Source organism: Callithrix jacchus, chromosome X, assembly GCF_049354715.1.
Source record: "Callithrix jacchus isolate 240 chromosome X, calJac240_pri, whole genome shotgun sequence".
Lineage (NCBI taxonomy): Eukaryota > Metazoa > Chordata > Mammalia > Primates > Cebidae > Callithrix > Callithrix jacchus.
In genome coordinates this window covers 2,838,276-2,857,275 of record NC_133524.1, presented here as the reverse complement: position 1 = coordinate 2,857,275, position 19,000 = coordinate 2,838,276, and the positions used below count along the sequence as shown (strand labels likewise).

Genomic DNA, 19,000 nt, shown 5'->3' with positions numbered 1-19,000 from the left:
TTCCAGCCTTTGTATAAGGGCGCTGGCTATTTCAGCCTTTTTCTTTTCTTTTCTTTTTTGTTTTTTTGAGACAAAATCTCGCTCTGTCTCCCAGGCTGGAGTGCAGTTGTGCAATCTAGGCTCACTGCAGCCTCTGCCTTTTGGGTTCAAGCGATCCTCCTTCCTCAGCCTCCTGAGTAGCTGGGATCACAGGCACCCGCCACCACAGCCAGCTAATTTTTGTATTTTTAGTTGAGACAGGGTTTTACCATGTTGGCCAGGCTGGTCTCGAACTCCTGACCTCAAGTGATCCACCTTCCTTGGCCTCCCAAAGTGCCGGGATGACAGGCGTAAGCCACTGCATCCAGCCAGTTAATTCCTTTTGAGCCAAAGGTGACGTTTGGTAGTGACTGATGTGGGTAGCTGCTGCATGCCGCTTCTAAGTGCGCTAAAACACACACATGCCTTCCATCCGTCCGTGTCCACAGCCGGACCTTCCCTCCACTGATACAACATAAGGAGAGTGCAGCAACTGGGCTGGAGCTGGTGGATGCTGGAGGGACAAATGTCTGAAGTCCCTGTCCCATCCCTGAGCCCCACCATGTTCCTTCCTGCAGAGTGATTGATGGCCGGGACCTTCTGCCTTTGCTCCTGGGAACAGCCCAGCACTCAGACCACGAGTTCCTGATGCATTACTGTGAGAGGTTTCTGCACGCAGCCAGGTGGCATCAACGGGACAGTGAGTAGGGGAGCCTCTTCCTAACACCCTTCAGGGAGGAGTCCCTCAGTGCAGGAAAGCAGCAGGCCTAGAACAGGCTGGAGGAGGACTTGCATTCCAGAGTCCATCTCCAGCTCCATGTCTCACACTTCCGTTTTTCTCCATGAGCTTTTTACATTTAGTTTTTCTCAATATGTGTCCCTCTTATGCCGGCTACATGCCTTCTAAGATCACCTGTCAATCATCTTAAAATGAAGGGAAGGGAGGGAATTGTTAGCTACAGTTTAACCACCATGGATGGGCTTTTTTTCCTTCTTCTGTGCACGATGTGAAGTGCACCTTTTATCATCACACACACATATGTGCATGCACACACACACGCTTGCACACACATGTTCAAGACTTTTCTAGTCTCCCTTTTTCTTATTTTTTGTAATTATTTTTTGGGGAGTAGTCTTTCTTTGTTGGTCAGGCTGGAGTGCAGTGGCATGATCTTGGCTCACTGCAGCCGCAGTCTCCCAGGTTCAAGCAGCCTCCTGAGTAGCTGGGATTATAGGTGCCCACCACCACCCCTGGCTAGTTTCTTGTATTTTTAGTAGAGATGGGGTTTCACCATGTTGGGCAGGCTGGTCTCGAACTCCTGGCCTCAAGTGATCCACCTGCCTCGGCCTCCCAAAGTGCTGGGATTACAGGCGTAAGTCACCACACCTGGCCTCCAATTTTTATTTATTAAATTGAAACAAGGTCTCAGTATGTTGCCCAGGCTGGTCTCAAACTCATGGGCTAAAGCAATCCACCCTGTTGGCCTCCCAAAATGCTGAAATGACAGGTGTGAGCCACCACTCCCAGCCCTTTGTCCTCTATTTGTGCATCTAGATGTGTTTTCAAATGTTTTCACCCTCTGACCTTAACACGATTTCGTCTTCTTTGTAAACAATTACGACTTTGTAACATAAGCAAACACATGCTTACTGAATACTTAAACATGCCTCCCCAAATCTTCTAGGTCTTTTGGTTCTAATGTCCTGTCAAAAGAGCTATGAAATCATTTGCAAGTTTAAAAAAGAAAAATTCCACAGAAATATTAATCATTTTTGCATTTGATGCTTCATTACCTTTATTATACTAGGTCTTCCCACACTGAAATATGCTACCTTTCTCTGCTTAATTAATTCTACTTATTTAAAAATTATTCATTTCATCAAGCACTTGGCCCCTTGCCAAGTAATTGCATTGTCTTTTTTTTTTTTTTTTTTTGAGAGAGGGTTTGCTTTGTTGCCCAGGCTGAAGTGCAGTGTTTCGATCTTGGCTCACTGCAACCTCTGCCTCCTGGGCTCAGGCAATCCTCCCACCTCAGCCTCCCAAGTAGCTGGGACTACAGGTGCATGCTATCACACGCAGAGAGCTTTTTATTTTTTGTAGAGATGGGGGTCTCCCTATGTTGCCCAGGCTGGCATCGAACTTCTGAGCTCTTACAATCCTCTTGCCTCAGCCTGCCAAAGTGTTGTGATTACAGACATGAGCCACTGTGCCTGGCCTTCATTGTCTCTTATTTATTTACTTATTTATTATTTATTATTTTGAGACCGAATCTCCCTCCATCGTCCAGGCTAGAGTGCAGTGGCGTGATCTCAGCTCACTACAACCTCCACTGCCCAGGTTCAAGCGATTCTCCTGTCTCAGCTTCCCGAGTAGTTGGGACTACAGGCACCTGCCGCCACACTCGGCTAATTTTTGTATTTTTAGTAGAGACAGGGTTTCACCTTGTTGGTCAGGCTGGTCTTGAACTACTAACTCAGGTGATCCACCCACCTCGGCCTCCCAAAGTGCTGGCATTACAGGTGTGCACCACCATACCCAGCTAACTTTTGTATTTTTAGTAGAGATAGGGTTTCACCATGTTAGCCGGGCTGGTCTCAAACTCCCAACGAGGCGAGGTGATCCACCCACACATTTCGGCTTCCCAAAGTTCTGGGATTACAGGCGTGAGCCATCGTGGGTGGCATTCATTGTCTTTTAATTGCCTGCATATTTATGGCTATGTTTATCAAGTCTGACAGGGCCTTTCTGCCATGCTCTGTCATTTTTTAAAAATGCAGCCTTTGGATTTACTTAACAATGGTATTCTTTAATTTAATGAATGACTGATTTCTGCTTCTATGTTTGTGTTCAGACTCTTCAGACAGTTCCACCTGTCCGACTTCACCCGCTTCCCTTCTCCTCCTTCATGCTTCTCTTTCTGTGACTTTGCCCTGATGGTTTCCTCTTTCTCGGACTTGCTTGATGGACTTGGCTTTCTTTGCGCCTTTTCCAGCATTTGAGAAGATCTGTAACCTTCTTGTGACTCAGTCAGCTAAAGAGTTCCCAAAGGCATTGTGTAGGTATCCCCGGGTGTCTGAATCGAGACTGAAATTTTTCCTTTTTAAGACAGAATCTTGCTCTGTTGTCCAGGCTGGAGTGCAGTGGTGCAATCTCGGCTCACTGCAACCTCTGCCGCCCGGGTTCAAGCGAGTCTTCTGCCTTAGCCTCCCGAGTACCTGGGATTACAGGCTCCTGACACTGTGCCTGGCTAATTTTTGTAGTTTTAGTAGAGACGGGGTTTCACCATCTTGGCCAGGCTGGTCTTGAACTCCTCACCTCGTGATCTACCTGCCTTGGCCTCCCAAGGTGCTGGGATTACAGGCATGAGCCACCGTGCCGTCCTAATTTTTGTACTTTTAGTAGAGACCAGGTTTCAGCATGTTGGCCAGGCTGGTCTCAAACTCCTGACCTCAGGTGAGCCTCCTGCCTCGGCCTCCCAAAGTGCTGGGATTGCAGGTGTCAGCCACCGTGCCTGGCCGAAAAAAGATTGTTTACAGTCTTTTATTTGAAGGAGTTACAATAGATTTTTTTTTCTTAGTCTCTCTTCCTTTTCGTTTTCTTTGTTAAAATAAGTTGAACTTGAACCACTTGAATGCCCTGAACCTACTGTCTCTTCTTTTCCCTTCTGTTTTTAAAAAATGTTTTTTCTTTTGTGTAGAGGTGGGGTCTCACTATGTTGCCCAGGTTGGTCTCAAACTCCTGGGCTCAATCAGTCCTCCTCCCTCAGCCTCCCAAAGTGCTGAGATTACAGGCCTGAGCCACCCCACCCAGCCTTCTTTCAATTAGTAGTCTAATCTGGAATTATTTTTATTGCTATATTTTTGGTTTTTTATTTACTTTCATTTTTTAAATTTTTGTTATTTATTGAGATGGCATCTCACTGTGTCACCCAGGCTCGGCCTCTTGGGCTTAAGCGATCCACCTGCTTCCGCCTCCCAAAGTATTGAGATTACAGACATGAGTCCTAGAACCTGGCCCACTTTTTGTTATTCATTCATTCAGTCGTTCACTCATTTATTATCTTGAGACAAGAGTCTCGCTCTCACCCAGGCTGGAGTGCAGTGGTGCGATCTCACCTCACTTCAACCTTTGCCTCCAGGGATCAACTGATTTTCATGACTCAGCATCCCTAGTAGCTGGGATTATAGGTGTGAGCCACGACACCAGCCTAATTTCTGTATTTGTAGTAGAGACAGGGTTTCATCATGTCGGCTAGGCTGGTCTCAAACTTCTGACCACAGGTGATCTGCCTGCCTCAGCCTCCACTATTTTTCGATTTTTAAATTACATATTATAGATGTTGCCTTTGAAGTTTTTTCAAACCTTTCCATCAGTAGCACAGCCTGACTTCCCATGGCTTCTGCTCAGCAGCTCAGATCACTGACCCCATCATGGCATCACTCGTCCTTCTCCTCCTGGCTATTGGATAAATTGTTCTGATGGTTGGGAGGTGGAGAGGGCATCCTCCTGCCTGTGTACCCTCAGTGCTGCCCTAGCTGGCCCTCCCCAGTCCACTCCTCACCCCCGGTGATTGCGCCTGCTGAGTGCATCTGCATGAAGGTCACGGCAAGTCTGAATTCCTGCTGGGGAGCTTGGAACACCTTATTTCTGAAGCCAGCCCTGCCCTACCTCTGAAACCTCAGTCCTGATAACCAGAGCTCTGCAATGTCCAAGTTCCAACTGTCCCATACCCAGCGATCTGGGGACAGGCTCATCTTGTTCCTGCCTCAGGCCTTTGCACCAGCAGTTCCAACCACATGGCATGCACTCAGAGGACTGGCCCTCCACATGGCTGGCTCACTGTTGATGTGCCTGCCCTAAGTCAAATGTTACCTTCTCAAACAGGCTTCTGGGACCAAAACCAGTCCCCCGAACTGCACCCACACAGACCTCCACTGTTAACCAGCCGTCAGCAATCGCGCGGACCCGCTGTGCTTAATTCTGAGCACTTACACCTGTCCACGATTTTCTCTCTCTTTTTTTTTTCCTTTAAATAGAGGTGGAGTCTTGCTGTGTTGCTCGGGCTTGTCTCAAACACTCTTGTATTCAGGGAATTCTTCCACCTCGGACTCCCCAAGTGCTGGGGTTACAGGCATGAGCCACTGCGCCTGCCGATTTTCTTGTTTCTGTGTCTGTTTTCCTGTGTGGGTCATCTCCTCTGCTAACAGTTCACCTGTCTTCTCGCTGGCTGCTGGACATGTTCCCTGCAGTATGACGCCACCGCTGACATTTCATGAGGGCTTGCACCAGTGTTCTGTGCCTCTCCTTGCAAAATTATTTCACCTTGATAACTGGCAGACAACCGTGACCAGCCCATTCCACAGGTGAGAAAACAGAGTCACTAGGCAGCAGTGAGCCCCTGTAAGTGCTCACAGGGTGGACACAAGTCATGGAGTTTCATCACTCAGCGAACGTCCACAAATATCAAACCCTAGCGGTGCCATTCCCAGGAGGCAGATCTCAGAGTGGGGTTCTGAAGCCCACCGGCCATGGCAAGGAAGGCAGAGTGTGCTTGTCTGTCTGAGCCCATCTCTTGGGTGTCCACGCCTGCTCGGCTCATGGGGACTGCCAGACGCTTTTGCAGGGAGGAGAGCATGGCAGCACCGAGCCAACCCCTTGCTCTCTTATCCTCATGACTCCCAGACTCACTTTCCAGCAGGACGCAATGGAAGGAACATCACAGACCTGGCTTAAAGCAGCTGAAGCCACACAGCCGAGTCAGTGTGGTGCCCAGTGTCCTAGGGCCCAGCAGGATGCTGCTGTGGGCTCATTCACCATCTCTCCTTCCTCTCTTTCAAAGTGACTCCCTAAGGGTGACTCTGCTCAGCTGCCACCTGCCTTCCACTTACTAGATCTTCCTGGACACTGGGGGTTTTTCCTTACGGATTTTCTGCTTCTTTTTATCTTTTTCCCTCCTCCCTCCCTCCCTCCCTCCCTCTCTCCCTCCCTCTCTCCTCTCCTTCCTTCTCTCTTCCTTTTCCTTTTTTCTGTTTCTTTCTCTCCTTTCTCTTTTCTTTCATCTTTCTTTCTCTTTCTTTTTTCTTTCTTCTTTCTCTTCCTTCTCTCTTCCTTTTCCTTCTTTCTCTTTCTGTTTCTTTCTCCTTTTTCTTTCTTCCTTTCTCTTTTCTTTCTTTCTTTTTCCTTCTTCTTTTCCTTCCTTCCCTCTTCCCTTTCATTTTGTACTTTCGCAATGTTGTGCAACTGCCACATCTATGGCTGCAGAACACTCTCATCACCCCAAAAGAGACACTCCCCATTTCACCCCCAGCAGGCCCTGGAAACCACTACTCTACTTTCTGTCTTTATGTTTCCCTGTCCTTGGCATTCTATGTGAATGGAATCACACTATTTTCCAAGTTCATCGATGCTGAAGCCTGTGTCAGTGCTTCACTCCTTTTCATAGCTGCATAGTATTCCATTGTGCAGAGGTACCATGTTCTCTTTATCTGTTCATCCACTGATGGACGCTTGGGTTATTCCTGCCTTTTAGCCCTTAGGAAGATGTCATTCTCCAGCAATGCACCCTATTTCTCTATGCCAACCCTGTAATTCTTGTCTTTCCACCAGGAGGAACACTATGGAAAGTCCACTTTGTGACCCCAGTGTTCCAACCAGAGGGAGCTGGTGCCTGCTACGGAAGAAAGGTCTGCCCGTGCTCTGGGGAAAAAGTAGTCCACCATGATCCACCTTTGCTCTTTGACCTCTCAAGAGACCCTTCTGAGGCCCATGTCCTCACGCCAGCCTCAGAGCCCTTGTTCTATCATGTGATGGAACGAGTCCAGCAGGCTGTGTGGGAGCACCAGCAGACACTCAGCCCGGTTGCTCTGCAGCTGGACAGCCTGGGCAACCTCTGGAGACCATGGCTGCAGCCCTGCTGTGGCCCGTTCCCCCTCTGCTGGTGCCTTAGGGAAGATGACCCACAATAAATATGTGCAATGAAAAGCTGGAGCCCTGATTCCTAAATTTCATCACTCAAATGCAAACAAACCAGCTGCACATGCTGGCTGTCATGCCAGAACTTTAGGAGGCCACCGCCGGAGGCTCACTTGAGGCCAGGAGTTCAAAACCAACATGATGAAACTCGAGCTCCACAAAAACAAAAATAAAACAATTAGCAGGCATGGTGGCACATGCCTGGAGTCCTAGCTACTCAGGAGGCTAAGGCAGGAGGATCATTTGAGCCCAGGAGTTGGAGGCTGCACTGAGCTATGATGCACCCCTGCACCCCAGCCTGGGCAACAGAGCAAGAGCCTGTCTCCAAAAAGACAGAAAACAAAAAATGAAAGAAACTTCAGCATCATGTTAAGGCATCTACTTGCATAAGGATGAATAGTTTCTCCCTGTCAGAAAACAGAAAGGCAAGAATAAGAGAAATGAGCAATAAACATTGGCCAGGCACACTGGCTCATGCCTATAATCCCAGTACGTTGGGAGGCAGAGTCGGGCGGATCACTTGAGGTCAGGGGTTCAAGATCAGCCTGCAACATGGTGAAACCCTGTCTCTATCAAAAAAAAAAAAATACCCAGGTGTGCTGGTGGGCGCCTGTAATGCCAGCTACTCAGAAGGCTGACAGGAGAATTGCCTGAAGCCAGGAAGCAGAGGTTGCAGTGAGCTGAGATCACACCACTGCACTCCAGCCTGGGCAACAGAGCAAGACTATGTCTCACCAAAAAAATTAAAAAATAAATACATAGATAAACATTAATAATGCAGTGGTGAATGGTCACTCAGGCACCCAAACTGGAGATGCAAAGTATCTCCTGGATGGGGGAGGATTCTATCAATGGACCCCAGCTCTGTCTGGAAGAGGCTGCCTTGTAGCCCCAAACAGTACAAGTTCCAGAGAAGGTGTCTCTGTGACCTACAGATTTGCACATGAACAGAAGATAGGCCCCAAAGATAAAACCTGGCACCGAGTGACTTTGTGGTGCCCGTTTCTAGTGTCTGTTTATCATTTCCATCCACAGGCAGGAAGTGAGCTTTCCACTGGGCTCTTTTCAAGTGCTTTTCCTTTGTGCCAAATGCCCCGGGTGATTGGGGAAAGCTGGAGATTTGGAGGCTGAGCTGTACAGGCGGCATTCTCAGCTCTGGGCTGCAAGGTCACTGCAGAATCAGGCTGTGCCTTTACGTCTGCGATGCTAGAGCAAAAGTACCGTAAACCGGGTATCAACAGGAATATTGATTCTTGCAGTTCCGGAGGCTGGATGTCCAAGACCAGGTGTGGCCGGATCTGTGTGTGGGAGAAGCTGTTTCTGGTTCACAGCTGCCACCTTCTTCCTGTGTCCTCACACGGGCATCCCTCTGTGCCTGTGTCCTCATCTCCAATTCTTTTTTTTTTTTCTTTTTTGAGACACAGTCTTGCTCTGTTGCCCAGGCTGGAGTGCAATGGCTTGATCTTGGCTCACTGCAACCTCCATTTCAGGTTCAAGGAATTCTCCTGTCTTAGCCTCCCGAGTAGCTGGGATTACAGGCGTGTGCCACCATACCCGCAATAATTTTTGTATTTTTTAGTAGAGGCAGGTTTTCAGCAGTTGGCCAGGCTGGTCTGGAACTCCTGACCTCAAGTGATCCACCCACCTTGGCCTCCCAAAGTGCTGGGATTACAGGGGTGAGCCACTATGCCGGCCCTAATCTCCTCTTCTTATAACAATCCCACTCCTATTGGAATAGGGTCCACTCTTGTGACCTCATTTTAATAAAGATGAATAGAAACCTTATTCCCATGAACTTGAGGGCAACACAATTCAGTCCCCAACACATTCTCTCCTGGGAGTCAGGAGGTCTTCCCAACAGTTCTTTCACCTCCACATTCAAGCAACAGGTACCTCCTCCACTCTTTCAAGCCTAGGCATGTAATGAGGCATGCCCCACCTTGTCGCCGCCTCAAGAACGTGTCCTCAAATTATCCAATCCACATCAGCCTCCAAGAATTCCAGCTGTCCATAGAGACCAAAAATGTCAAATCCATCTCCAGCCAATTCTTTTGGTTAAAGACAGAAAGAAATACTAAGCCAGCTGCAATGGTTCACATCTGTAGTCCTAGCACTTTAGGACACCAAGATGGCTTGAAGCCAGGAGTTTCAGACCCGCTGGGGTGACATGGCGAGACCCTGCTCCACATCAAATTTAAATGATTAGGTGTGGTGGCATATGCCTATAGTCCCACCTATCTGGGAGGCTGAGAGGGGAGGATCACTTGAGCCTTTGGCCTCCCAAGGTGTTCAAGGCTGCACTGAACTATGATTGTGCCACTACGCTCTAGCCTGGGTGACAGGGCGAGACCTCGTCTCTAAAAAGAAAGGAAGGAAAAAATGGCAGGAAGGGAGGAAAAAAGAAGGGAGGAAGAGAGAATGAAAGAAAAGGAAGGAAAGGAAAGAAGCAAAAAGAAAAAGAAAGGAGGGGAGGGAGGAAGGGAAGCAGAGCACCCCTGTGGTTTCCCGATAGCCATGGTTATGGAAGAAGACCAGCACGTTGGGTCAGCTGTGCCGGATGTCCCCGGCCCAGAGAGTCACGTTTAAGTTCTTCAGCATCCACTGGGGAGAGGCACCTCCGTCTCCATACCTGTCCACACTCTTCAGCCTGATGGCTTTGAAGCCAAAGTCCCCATGGAGGCTCCACGTGCCTAAAGTCCTGTGAGACCCTCAGGGTCAAGGCTCAGCCACCCTTCCCATCCCCACAGCCTCCCTGAAACATGATTTATGGCAACACCAGCTCCTACTGCCTTCAGGCCCCGTTTCCAAATCGTGAGCACCCAAGTCAGCTCAGAATGTTTAGAGAATTTACCTAAGCACAACCAGGGCTCTTTTCTCAGTAGTTTTCACCCTTGACAGCCTCAGCCTTGGAAGAATGTACTGTTACTTGAAGACTATGGAATTATTTTGCCCCTGATCAGCGGAAGAGGAAAGAAGCATCCCGCTTTGATGGAAAGTGGGTCACCTGGGTTGTGAGCATTTCCTACAAAATATGAACTTATACTTCGAGCAGATCTTGTGTTTTCTGTGGGATGTGAGGGGATGAGGTGAGACGTGAAGGGGCTTGAGAGAATCAGTGACTAGGTTTCAAGAGAGCTGAAGACAAGGCTCACTGCAGCCTCAACTCTCAGCCTTGACCTCTCTAGAGGTCGAAAGAGTTCAAAAGAAAATAAAACAAACAATAAAAAGGGCGCCAAAATACAAAAAAAGAATTACCTGAGAGAGTAATGAACAAAAATGCATCATTCAAAAACAAAACGGTGAGTCACAGAGAAGATGGGGAGGGGTCCAGTGCATGGCGGTTCATCAAAAGGAGTAATTCTAGCAGCAGTCTGATGAACAGAACAAAGATAAACATAGCAATTGGAATTTAGCTGGGCTAGATTCTTGAACCTCTGCCTCCCAGGTTCAAGAGATTCTCTACCTCACCCTCCGAGGAGCCGGGACTACAGGCACCCGCCACCATGCCCAACTAATTTTCTTATTTTTAGTAGAGACGGGGGTTTCGCGATGTTGGCCAGGCTGGTCTCGAACTCCTGATCTCAGATGATCCAGTCGTCTATGCCTCCCAAAGTGCTGGGATTACAGGCGGGAGCAAACGCGGTCGGCCAATCCTAACCGGGTTTGATCAGCACCTGCTTAGCCCCGGCCTCCCCAGGTGACGACAGGAAAACCTGTTTCCACGCGCAGGTCGCAGAGGCTCAGAGCGCCAGGAGGTGACGCGGTGAAGGAGGGGCGGGCGCACGGCCCAGATTCCGCAGCTGCGAGGGCGAGGCCTTGGCACTCGCGGGGCCCGGGCGCGGAGTGCGCGGGGCCAAGTCCTGAGCTCCGGGGCAGCGCTCGGCCATGGGATCCGCCGCGCGGAGGGGACGCGCCGCGCCCGCCGCCAGGTGCCAGGGACCCCGGGACGCGGACCACACGAAGGCCTAGGGTGGGGCCCTGGGGAGGGGGTCGCGAGCACGGGGAGCGGCGCCCCGGGCGAGCCTGGGCCCCCGTAACGGGCGTGGCTGAGTCCGGCGCCTGGGAGTCCCCAAAATGTAGCTGGAGGAGGGTCGGGTGCCCAAGACAGACTCAAGACACCAGAGCCCAGGGGTAGGGGGCGACTGCAGGGACGAGGGGGCGTGGAGAAGACTGAAAGGAAGGGAAGGTGGAAGGGCCGGGAAAGAGAAGGAACGAGGAAGGGAAGGGAAGGGAAGGCGGAGCAAGGCAGGCCGAGGCCAGGGGGAGTGGAAGCTGCGTGGGTCACGCCCCGCCGAGTCCTCCGCCTTCCAGCCACAGAGACACCGCGACCAGAATTCGCCCTTCCCCGGCTCCCTAAGCCCGGACTCGAACCGCACCCCTTTCCGCTCCCGGTCCCGCTCCCCGTCCATTCCCAAGGCTCCATCCACCAAAGCGCAGCCTTGCCCGCCCCACTTCTTAAGACGCGCTTGGCTGGGCGCGGTGGCTCACGGCTTGATCCCAGCACTTTGGGAGGCCGAGAGGGGTGATCACGAGGTCAAGAGATCGAGACCATCCTGGCCAACATGGTGAAACCCCGTCTCTACTAAAAATACAAAAAATTAGCTGGGCATGGTGGCGCTTGCCTGTAATCCCAGCTACTCCGGAGGCTGAGGCAAGACACTTGCCTGAACCCAGGAGGTGGAGGTTGCGGTGAGCCGAGATAGCGCCATTGCACTCCAGCCTGGGTAACAAGAGCGAAACTTCGTCTCAAAAAAAAGAAAAAAGACCCGCCCTCCCGCTCCCCCTGCACCCAGCATGACGCGCCCCGTCACTCCCCAAGGCCCAGTCCTCCCTAGTGCAGCTGTGTTCCCTGCAACACGCTCGGAACACACGGCCATTTCCTCCCTGTGGGCTTCATTGGCCGCTCCCCGACCCCCAAGCACCGCTGTGCCTACCCCCGTCACCCAGTAGGACCCCCTGTCCCGTCCCCATGTCCAGCAGAAGTGCAGCTGTTACTTCCCTCCGGCCCTGCCGCGTCCTGCCCCTGGCCCAGTCCCACCTTCCGGTCCCCACCCTTAGCACCGCTCAGCCCCACTGCGTTTCCTAAGATGCGCCGGGTCCTGCCTTCCCGGCTCCATTGGCGCCCAGTTGTCACCGGGAGAGCGTCGTGACTATACGCTGTCCAGGTTCTCGGGGTTTTGAACAAAGAACTGGACAAAATGAAGCAACAGAAGAAGGAAAGCAGGGATATATTGAAAACGATTGTATCTCAGTAAAGCTTGTGTGTGTGTGTGTGTGTGTATACACACACAAAATATTGGATCGTGATAAGTACTATGGAGAAAAATAAAGTAGGGAGGGAAAAAGAAGAGTTGGGGCTGAGGGTTGGAATTTTAAATAGGGAAATCATGTTAGGCTTCACTGGGAAGGTATCATGTGAACAAAGACTTTCTGGAGGGGTGAGGGGGTCAGGTGGTTATTTAGGGAAAGAGCTTTCTGGGCTACCTGGGTTTGTATCTGGGCTCTATCATTGTTCATATGTATGACCTTGGAAAAGTTATTTAATAATCCTGTACCTGATTTTACTTTATCTGTAAATAATAATAAATAGTATCTATTTCAAAAAAGAAAAGAAAACGAAAGTACACGCCACAGTGTGGGAGCCCACCCAGCAGCGGCCCAGGGGCTCCGATACAGAATCTTCTAGGGCCCAAATAACCCCTAGACGTTTCCCAATGGCCACCTCATACTCACCCCACGTCACTGAAGTGGTGGCCCGCGACCAGTCTGATTGATTGTAGACAGCCAGAGGCTGCAGTGAGCTTACAAAGGTCACACTCTTGTGCAAACATCTCACTGGTTGCACAAAGCAACTTATCAGAGGCTTAGGGTGAAGTCAGAAGTTGCAGGTGAAGACTCGACTCCAGTCAGTCTGGTTTGTTGCAGGCACCACTTTCCCATGTGCCCAGGAGAAAAGCTCAAAGGGAGTAGCCTCTGCTCCTCTTGTTGCCTAGGCGTGGAAAATTAGGATTTTCCTGCTGGGCGCCTGGCTCATGCCTTTAATCCCAGCACTTTGGGAGGCTGAGGCAGGTGGATCACCTGAGGTCAGGAGTTCGAGACCAGCATAGCCAATATCGTGAAATCCCTAAAGAAAATAATTAGCTGGGCCTCTACTAAAAATACAAAAAAATTAGCCGGGCATGGTGGCGTGTGCCTGTAATCCCAACTACTACAGAGGCTGAGACAGGAGAATCGCTTCAACCCAGGAAGCCGAGGTTGCACTGAGCCGAGATCGCAAGCGAGACTCTGTCTAATAAATAAATAAATACAAACAAAAAGGAAAGTTAGGCTTTTCCTTTCAATTTAGTTCTAGCAAGTAGGCGTGAACGCCTTAGGTTCCCCACCTCCGCACCCGACTCTCCTGCCTCCCTCTCGCCACTCTCCAAGACATGTCTCATCCTGTTCCCTTTCGTGCCCACTGTCCTACTGGTCACACCGCGCCCCTCCTCCTGGCCTTATTCCTCCTCTGCCCCACGGTAAAGCCCTGTAGCCCCAAACACCCTGAGACACACCCCTCGTCCACGGTCCCACGATTCCCCAGCACTATGACACCACCCATCTGCTGCAGGACCCTGTCCCCTGCAGCCCCAACCCCGCCTGGTGCTCCCCACTCTAAGACGCAATCCCTCCCGCCGCCAGGCTTGCCCCGTGCTTCCCGGAGCGAAACCCAGATGCCCACACTGTCCGACTGCTGTCGCTCCAGGGCACAGCCCGGGAACCCGCGACCTGCTGGGTTCCTGGACATGCTGGAGATCCAGCCTGGAACGAGCAAGCCACATCCCATCGCGCATCTGTAGGCTCCCCTAGAGCTGGAGCAGCGCGACACTGGAGGAGACAGGAGCTGGGAGGAGGTCGTGGAGCCGGTGTCCCTGATGGCTCTGAGCCGGGAGAGCCCAGGATCTCCTTTCCACATGATGCTGGACTGTCCCTGGCCCTCATTGGTAGCAACTCCTTTCCAAGGCACCCTTTAAATCTTGCAGTTACAGGCCGAGGGCGCTGGCTCACACCTGTAACCCCAGCTCATTGGGTTATAAAGTAAGGATGAGTACTTCCATTAGCTGAGAAGAGGAGCTTGGCTTTGTAGGCAAGAAAGAGCCAAAGAAAGCAGAAAATAAAGAATTAAATCCTGGGCAACACAGTGAGACCCCACCTCTAAAAAAAATACTAGTCAGGCTTAGTGGTGTGCACTACATCTTGCGGTCCCAGCTTCCGGAAGGTGAGGTGGGAGGATTGATTCAAGCAGTTCAGAATCAGGCAGAGGTTGCAGTAAGCCATGATCACGCTGCTACACTCCAGCCTGGGCAACACAGCAAGACCCCACCTCAAAAAAAAAAAAAAAAATTAAAAAGCAGTTTGGTTGTTTCAAAGTTACTTTTCTTACAGGGTTAAAGCACGGGAGACTCTTAGCTCAGGTGAACTAGGCATCTTCTTTTTCCTTGCTGGAATCTTCTGTTTTTTGGAAAACCGGCCTGTTTCCTCGCTCAGCTTGATGATGTGGCAGTTAGCACAAGTGACCGCATTCCAGTTTGTTCCGATATGTGTGGTCTAGTGTGGCAGCCAGGTCTCATGAACGCAGGCCTCCGTAACAACTGTTTCAGCCCTGACCAGGTGGTGAAGTTAAATATTAAAAGCTGAAAGAGCCAGCGCCCTTATACAAAGGCTGGGATGTGACAAAAGCCCACCAGGAGTTGTGCCCAGGCCTCTCCTGGGCCTTGAAGCATGACAAGGTAATGAAGGAATTCTCAACAGGACCCGTTTAGGATTAAACAAGTTTTATTGGGGGTCTGAAGGAACTCCCCAGACCCTCACAAACAAGCTTTATTGGGGACTAAAGGAGCCAAGTTACGGGTAATCACCCCACACCTGGACCCACTGAGATTAAATCAATTCACTGAGGCTCCAAGGAGGGTCCTCAGGACTCAGACCTGAGTTACAGATCAGAGGAAGTGAACCATGATGGCCTTAGTTAAATGCGAACTTACACTTAGACGTATAGCTTAGAAGGATACGAGCTATGGAAAGCTTTGTCATTCTGAGTTGGTCTGGTGATCATTCCCAGGCCTTCCTCCTATAACTGCTCACAGAAATACAAACTCTCCTCTTTCCCAGTTCATCTGCATCTCATTATTGGGCCACAAGAAGAAGCAGCCTGACCCTCGGTTTGGTTCAGGGACACCAGTTCAGGCCAAGACGATAACCTCCCATAAAGTTTAATGCTTAATGTGGTGGTAAAACCTTCGCCCTCTCGGCGAGCTGCCTTGAAATGCCCGCTTCCTGTGCCAAACGGTAAACAGTCATTTCTGTGCTCTGCTTCTCTCTCCAGGGCCTGCGTGCTGCTGCTACTGCTTTTCTGCTCGCTTCTGAAGACCTGTGAACCTAAAGCTGCAAATGCCTTTAAACCAAATATCCTACTGATCATGGCAGACGATCTGGGCATTGGGGATCTCGGTTGCTATGGCAACGAAACGCTGAGGTGCACTTGGTTCTTGTCATTGGTGATGATGTCATGCCGTCTGACTGAATGGTGCCTTTAAAACCTGCCCGAAGAAATTAGGAAAGTCCTTTGGGCCTCAGAACCCAACCCCACAAAAAATTATTTACCAACAGGTGAAAGGGCCCTTTTAATCCACACAGAACTGCCAAGCGGGTGAAAGTATTCTTACCACAAAATGGGTAGCTTAAAACAACAGGAATTTGTTCTCCTAGGTCTGCAGACCAGAAGTCTCAAATCCAGGTGTGGGCAGGGCCGGGCTCCCTCTGGGGGTCCTAGGGCAGGCTCCTTCCTGCCTCTCCCAGCTCCTGGGGGCTCCAGGCGTCCCTGGGCTTGTCAGGTCACATCACTCACTGCAGTCTGCCTCGTCTCCACGTGGCCTCCTCCTCTGTCTGTGTCCTAACCTCCTCGTCTGATAAGGACACCGGTCACTGCAGCAAGGCCCGCCTGCCCTAAGCATCGTCTTCTCTTCATTATGTCTGCAGACACTCTGTTGTGGGCCGAATTCTGGCCTCCTCCAAATGTGTAGGTTGAAGCCAGATGGGGCTGTGACAGTATTCGGAGATGGGTCTTTGTAGAGGTAATTAAGTTAAACTGAAGTCCTTAGGGCGAGCCCTAATCGGATATGGGTTACTAAAAGAGGAGATTAAGACCCAGACAGAGCTCCCTGAGCGGCTCCAGGGGAGGATCCTTCCTTGTCTCCCAGCTCCTGGGGGCTCCAGCTGTCCCTGGGCTTGTGGCCCCACCACTCCAGTTTCTGCCTCCGCCACCATGTGGCCTTCTTCTCTGTCTGCCTCTCCTCTTCTTTCTCTTAGAAGGACACTGGTCATTGCATTTAGGGCCCTCTCTAGACCAGGAGGATCTCGTCTTGGGATACCTAACTAATAACACCTCCAAAGACAGTTTTTCTCAGCAAGGCCCCGCACACAGGTTTGGGGGGTCAGCACGTGGACAGGTCAGTTCACAGACCCCCATTCATCTCACTGCCATGGCACCGGCAGACGCAGACTAGCCTCTATGCCAGCCCTCCCAGCAGAGCGCTTGAGTGGAAAAAAGCTGAGAAACCTCCTTTTTCCATTTGGTGGGCTTTTCTCCTAGAAGGACCACCCAGAACGGAGGCTGCATCTGCTTTTTAATAGCTGCCAACCTCAGGGCCGGCCCCCACAGAGCAGGCCTCCCTTCTTTGCAGTGGACGGTGTAGCGCCTGCAGCAGTCTGCCCCGTGTGGGCAGGGCGTGGTGGCTCCTGCCTCTCATCCCACCACTTCGGAAGACCAAGGTGAGGGATGACTTGAGCACAGGAGTTCTAGACCAGCCTGGGCAACATGACGAAACCCAGTCTCTATGAAAAATACCAAAAAGTAGCCAGGCATGGCGGCACATGCCTGTAGTCCTGGCTACACTGGAGGCTGATGGCTTGAGTCCTGGATGTGGAGCTTATGGTGAGCTGAGATCACGCCACTACACTCTAGCCTGGGCCACAGAGTGAGACCCTATCTCTAAGTCAGTCAATCGATCAGACAGTCAATCAATCTGCCCTCTGTCCAGGGATCCCGTTCAAATAGCCTGAGCATGCCCAGTTATAATTCACAGAACATAATGGTCCATCTGTTTACAGTGCACAGTTCAGGGACTTTTAGTCTATTCACAGAGTTGTGCATCCTTCACCACAAACCATGTTACAGCATTTACAGACTCCCAAAGAAACTGTACCCCCGAGCCATCACCTTCAGCTCGGGACTAATCTGTGTCCCCTAGATTCCTACATTGAAGTCCCAACCCCCAGAACCTCAGACTGTGACTCCATCTGGAGACTGGGTCTTTCCAGAGGTGATCAGGTAAAATGAGGTCACTAGGCTGGTCCCTGATCCAGTAGGACAAGGGTCCTCATAAGAAGAGGACATGAAGACACAGACACACATAGAGCGGTGACCGTGTGAGGACACAGGGTGAAGATGGAGTCCACGAGCCCAGGAGAGAGGTCTCAGGAGGGACCAGCCCTGCCCACGCCTTGATCTCGGACCTCCAGCTCCCAGAAATGCGGGAGAATCAATGTCAGCTGGGTTTGTTTATCTGTTTTGTTTTTTGTGACAGGGTCTCATTCTGTTACCCAGGTTGGAGTCCATCTCCTAAAGCAATCCTCCTGCCTCAGCCTCCCGAGTAGCTGAGACTACAGGCACAGGCCAGCACGCCTAGCTAGTTTTTGTATTTTTTGTAGAGACAGATTTTCACTATGTTGCCAAGGCTAGTCTCGAACTCCTGGCCTCATGTAATCCACCCACCTCGTCCTACCAAACTGCTGGGATGATAGGCATGAGCTGCTGTGCCCAACCATAACTGGTGTTGAAGCTAGCTGGCGTGTAGGACTTCGTCATGGCAGCCCCAGTTAACATTCCTCCAACTCACTCAGCACCCCAACCCCCAGCCTGTGGCAACCACTAACCTGCTTTCCATCTCCACAGGCTCCCTGTTAGGGACATTTCATCTGAATGAAATGATATAACCCGGGGTTTTTCTCTCTTTTTTTTTTGAGACAGAGTTTTGCTCTGTCACCAGGCACCAGGCTGGAGTACAGTGGTACAATCTTGGCTCACTGCAATCTCCACCTCCTGGTTTCAAGCAATTCTCCTGCCTCAGCCTCCCTAGTAGCTGGGACTACATGCACACGCCACCATGCCCAGCTAATTTTTGTATTTTTTTTAGTAGAGACGAGGGTTTCACCATGTTGGCCAGGAAGGTCTCGATCTCTTGACCTCATGATCCACCCGCCTCGGCTTCCCAAATTTCTGGATTACAGGCACTGCACCCGGCTAACCCAGGGTCTTTCAAGTCAGAATGGTTTCACAGAAGACTATGTTTTCAGGGTCCCGCCCTGTGGTGGCAAGCCTCAGACTGTGCCTCACAGCTTGCAGTGGCTGAGGAATATTCCATATATTCCATTCCATGTGTATAGCTCTTCTTGAGGGGGACAGGGTCTCACTCTGTTCTTTCACCCAGGCTGGAGTACAGTGACACCATCTCTGCTCACTGCAACCTCTGCCTCCTGGGCTCAAGCTATCCTCCTGCCTCAGCCTCCCAAGTAGTGGGGATTACAGGTGTGCACCACCTTCCTTGGCTAATTTTTATATTGTTTTTAGTAGAGACGGGGTTTTACCATGTTGGGCAGGCTAGTCTTGAACTCCTGACCTCAAGTGATCGGCCCGCCTTGGCTCCTAAAGTGTTGGGATTACAGGCGTGAGCCACTGCCCCTGGCCTCACTGTTTTTGATATCCGATGCTGAAAGATTTTAGGCCTCACCTCTCCGTGCTCCACATGTGGACAGGCAGGTAAGAATGCACAGGGACTTTATCCTTCGGTGCTGATGGCAGAGTCAGCCCTTAAAAGCCCCCACCCTTGCATGGGAACTCTATCCCAACCTCATACCCTCACCACAACTAAAAAAATAAACGTTCTTTCTCTGCTTCCTTATTTCAAACAAGTT

At 50.8% G+C, this 19,000-nt stretch overlaps 2 protein-coding genes across 21 annotated transcripts in view; both read left to right on the top strand.

The window, feature by feature from the left end:
- The window catches only part of ARSL (arylsulfatase L), a 37,369-nt gene extending 30,369 nt beyond the window's left edge, over window positions 1-7,000 (top strand). For 13 of the 15 annotated variants that reach the window (XM_035289634.3, XM_035289632.3, XM_035289629.3 and 10 more), the window contains 2 exons: window positions 597-718; window positions 6,626-7,000. In XM_035289634.3, the coding sequence (XP_035145525.1) occupies window positions 597-718; window positions 6,626-6,984 (481 nt within the window). In that variant the 3' untranslated portion in view covers window positions 6,985-7,000. The remainder of the gene's footprint in view (window positions 1-596; window positions 719-6,625) is intronic. The other 2 variants (XM_078362434.1, XM_035289633.3) reach the window with 1 other exon arrangement.
- A 3,809-nt stretch (window positions 7,001-10,809) lies between these two features.
- The window catches only part of ARSD (arylsulfatase D), a 28,808-nt gene continuing 20,617 nt past the window's right edge, over window positions 10,810-19,000 (top strand). For 5 of the 6 annotated variants that reach the window (XM_078362427.1, XM_078362429.1, XM_078362425.1 and 2 more), the window contains exons 1-2: window positions 10,810-10,920; window positions 15,354-15,503. In XM_078362427.1, the coding sequence (XP_078218553.1) occupies window positions 10,877-10,920; window positions 15,354-15,503 (194 nt within the window). In that variant the 5' untranslated portion in view covers window positions 10,810-10,876. Of the gene's footprint in view, window positions 10,962-15,353; window positions 15,504-19,000 lie in introns of all 6 variants that reach the window. The other variant, XM_078362426.1, reaches the window with a different exon arrangement.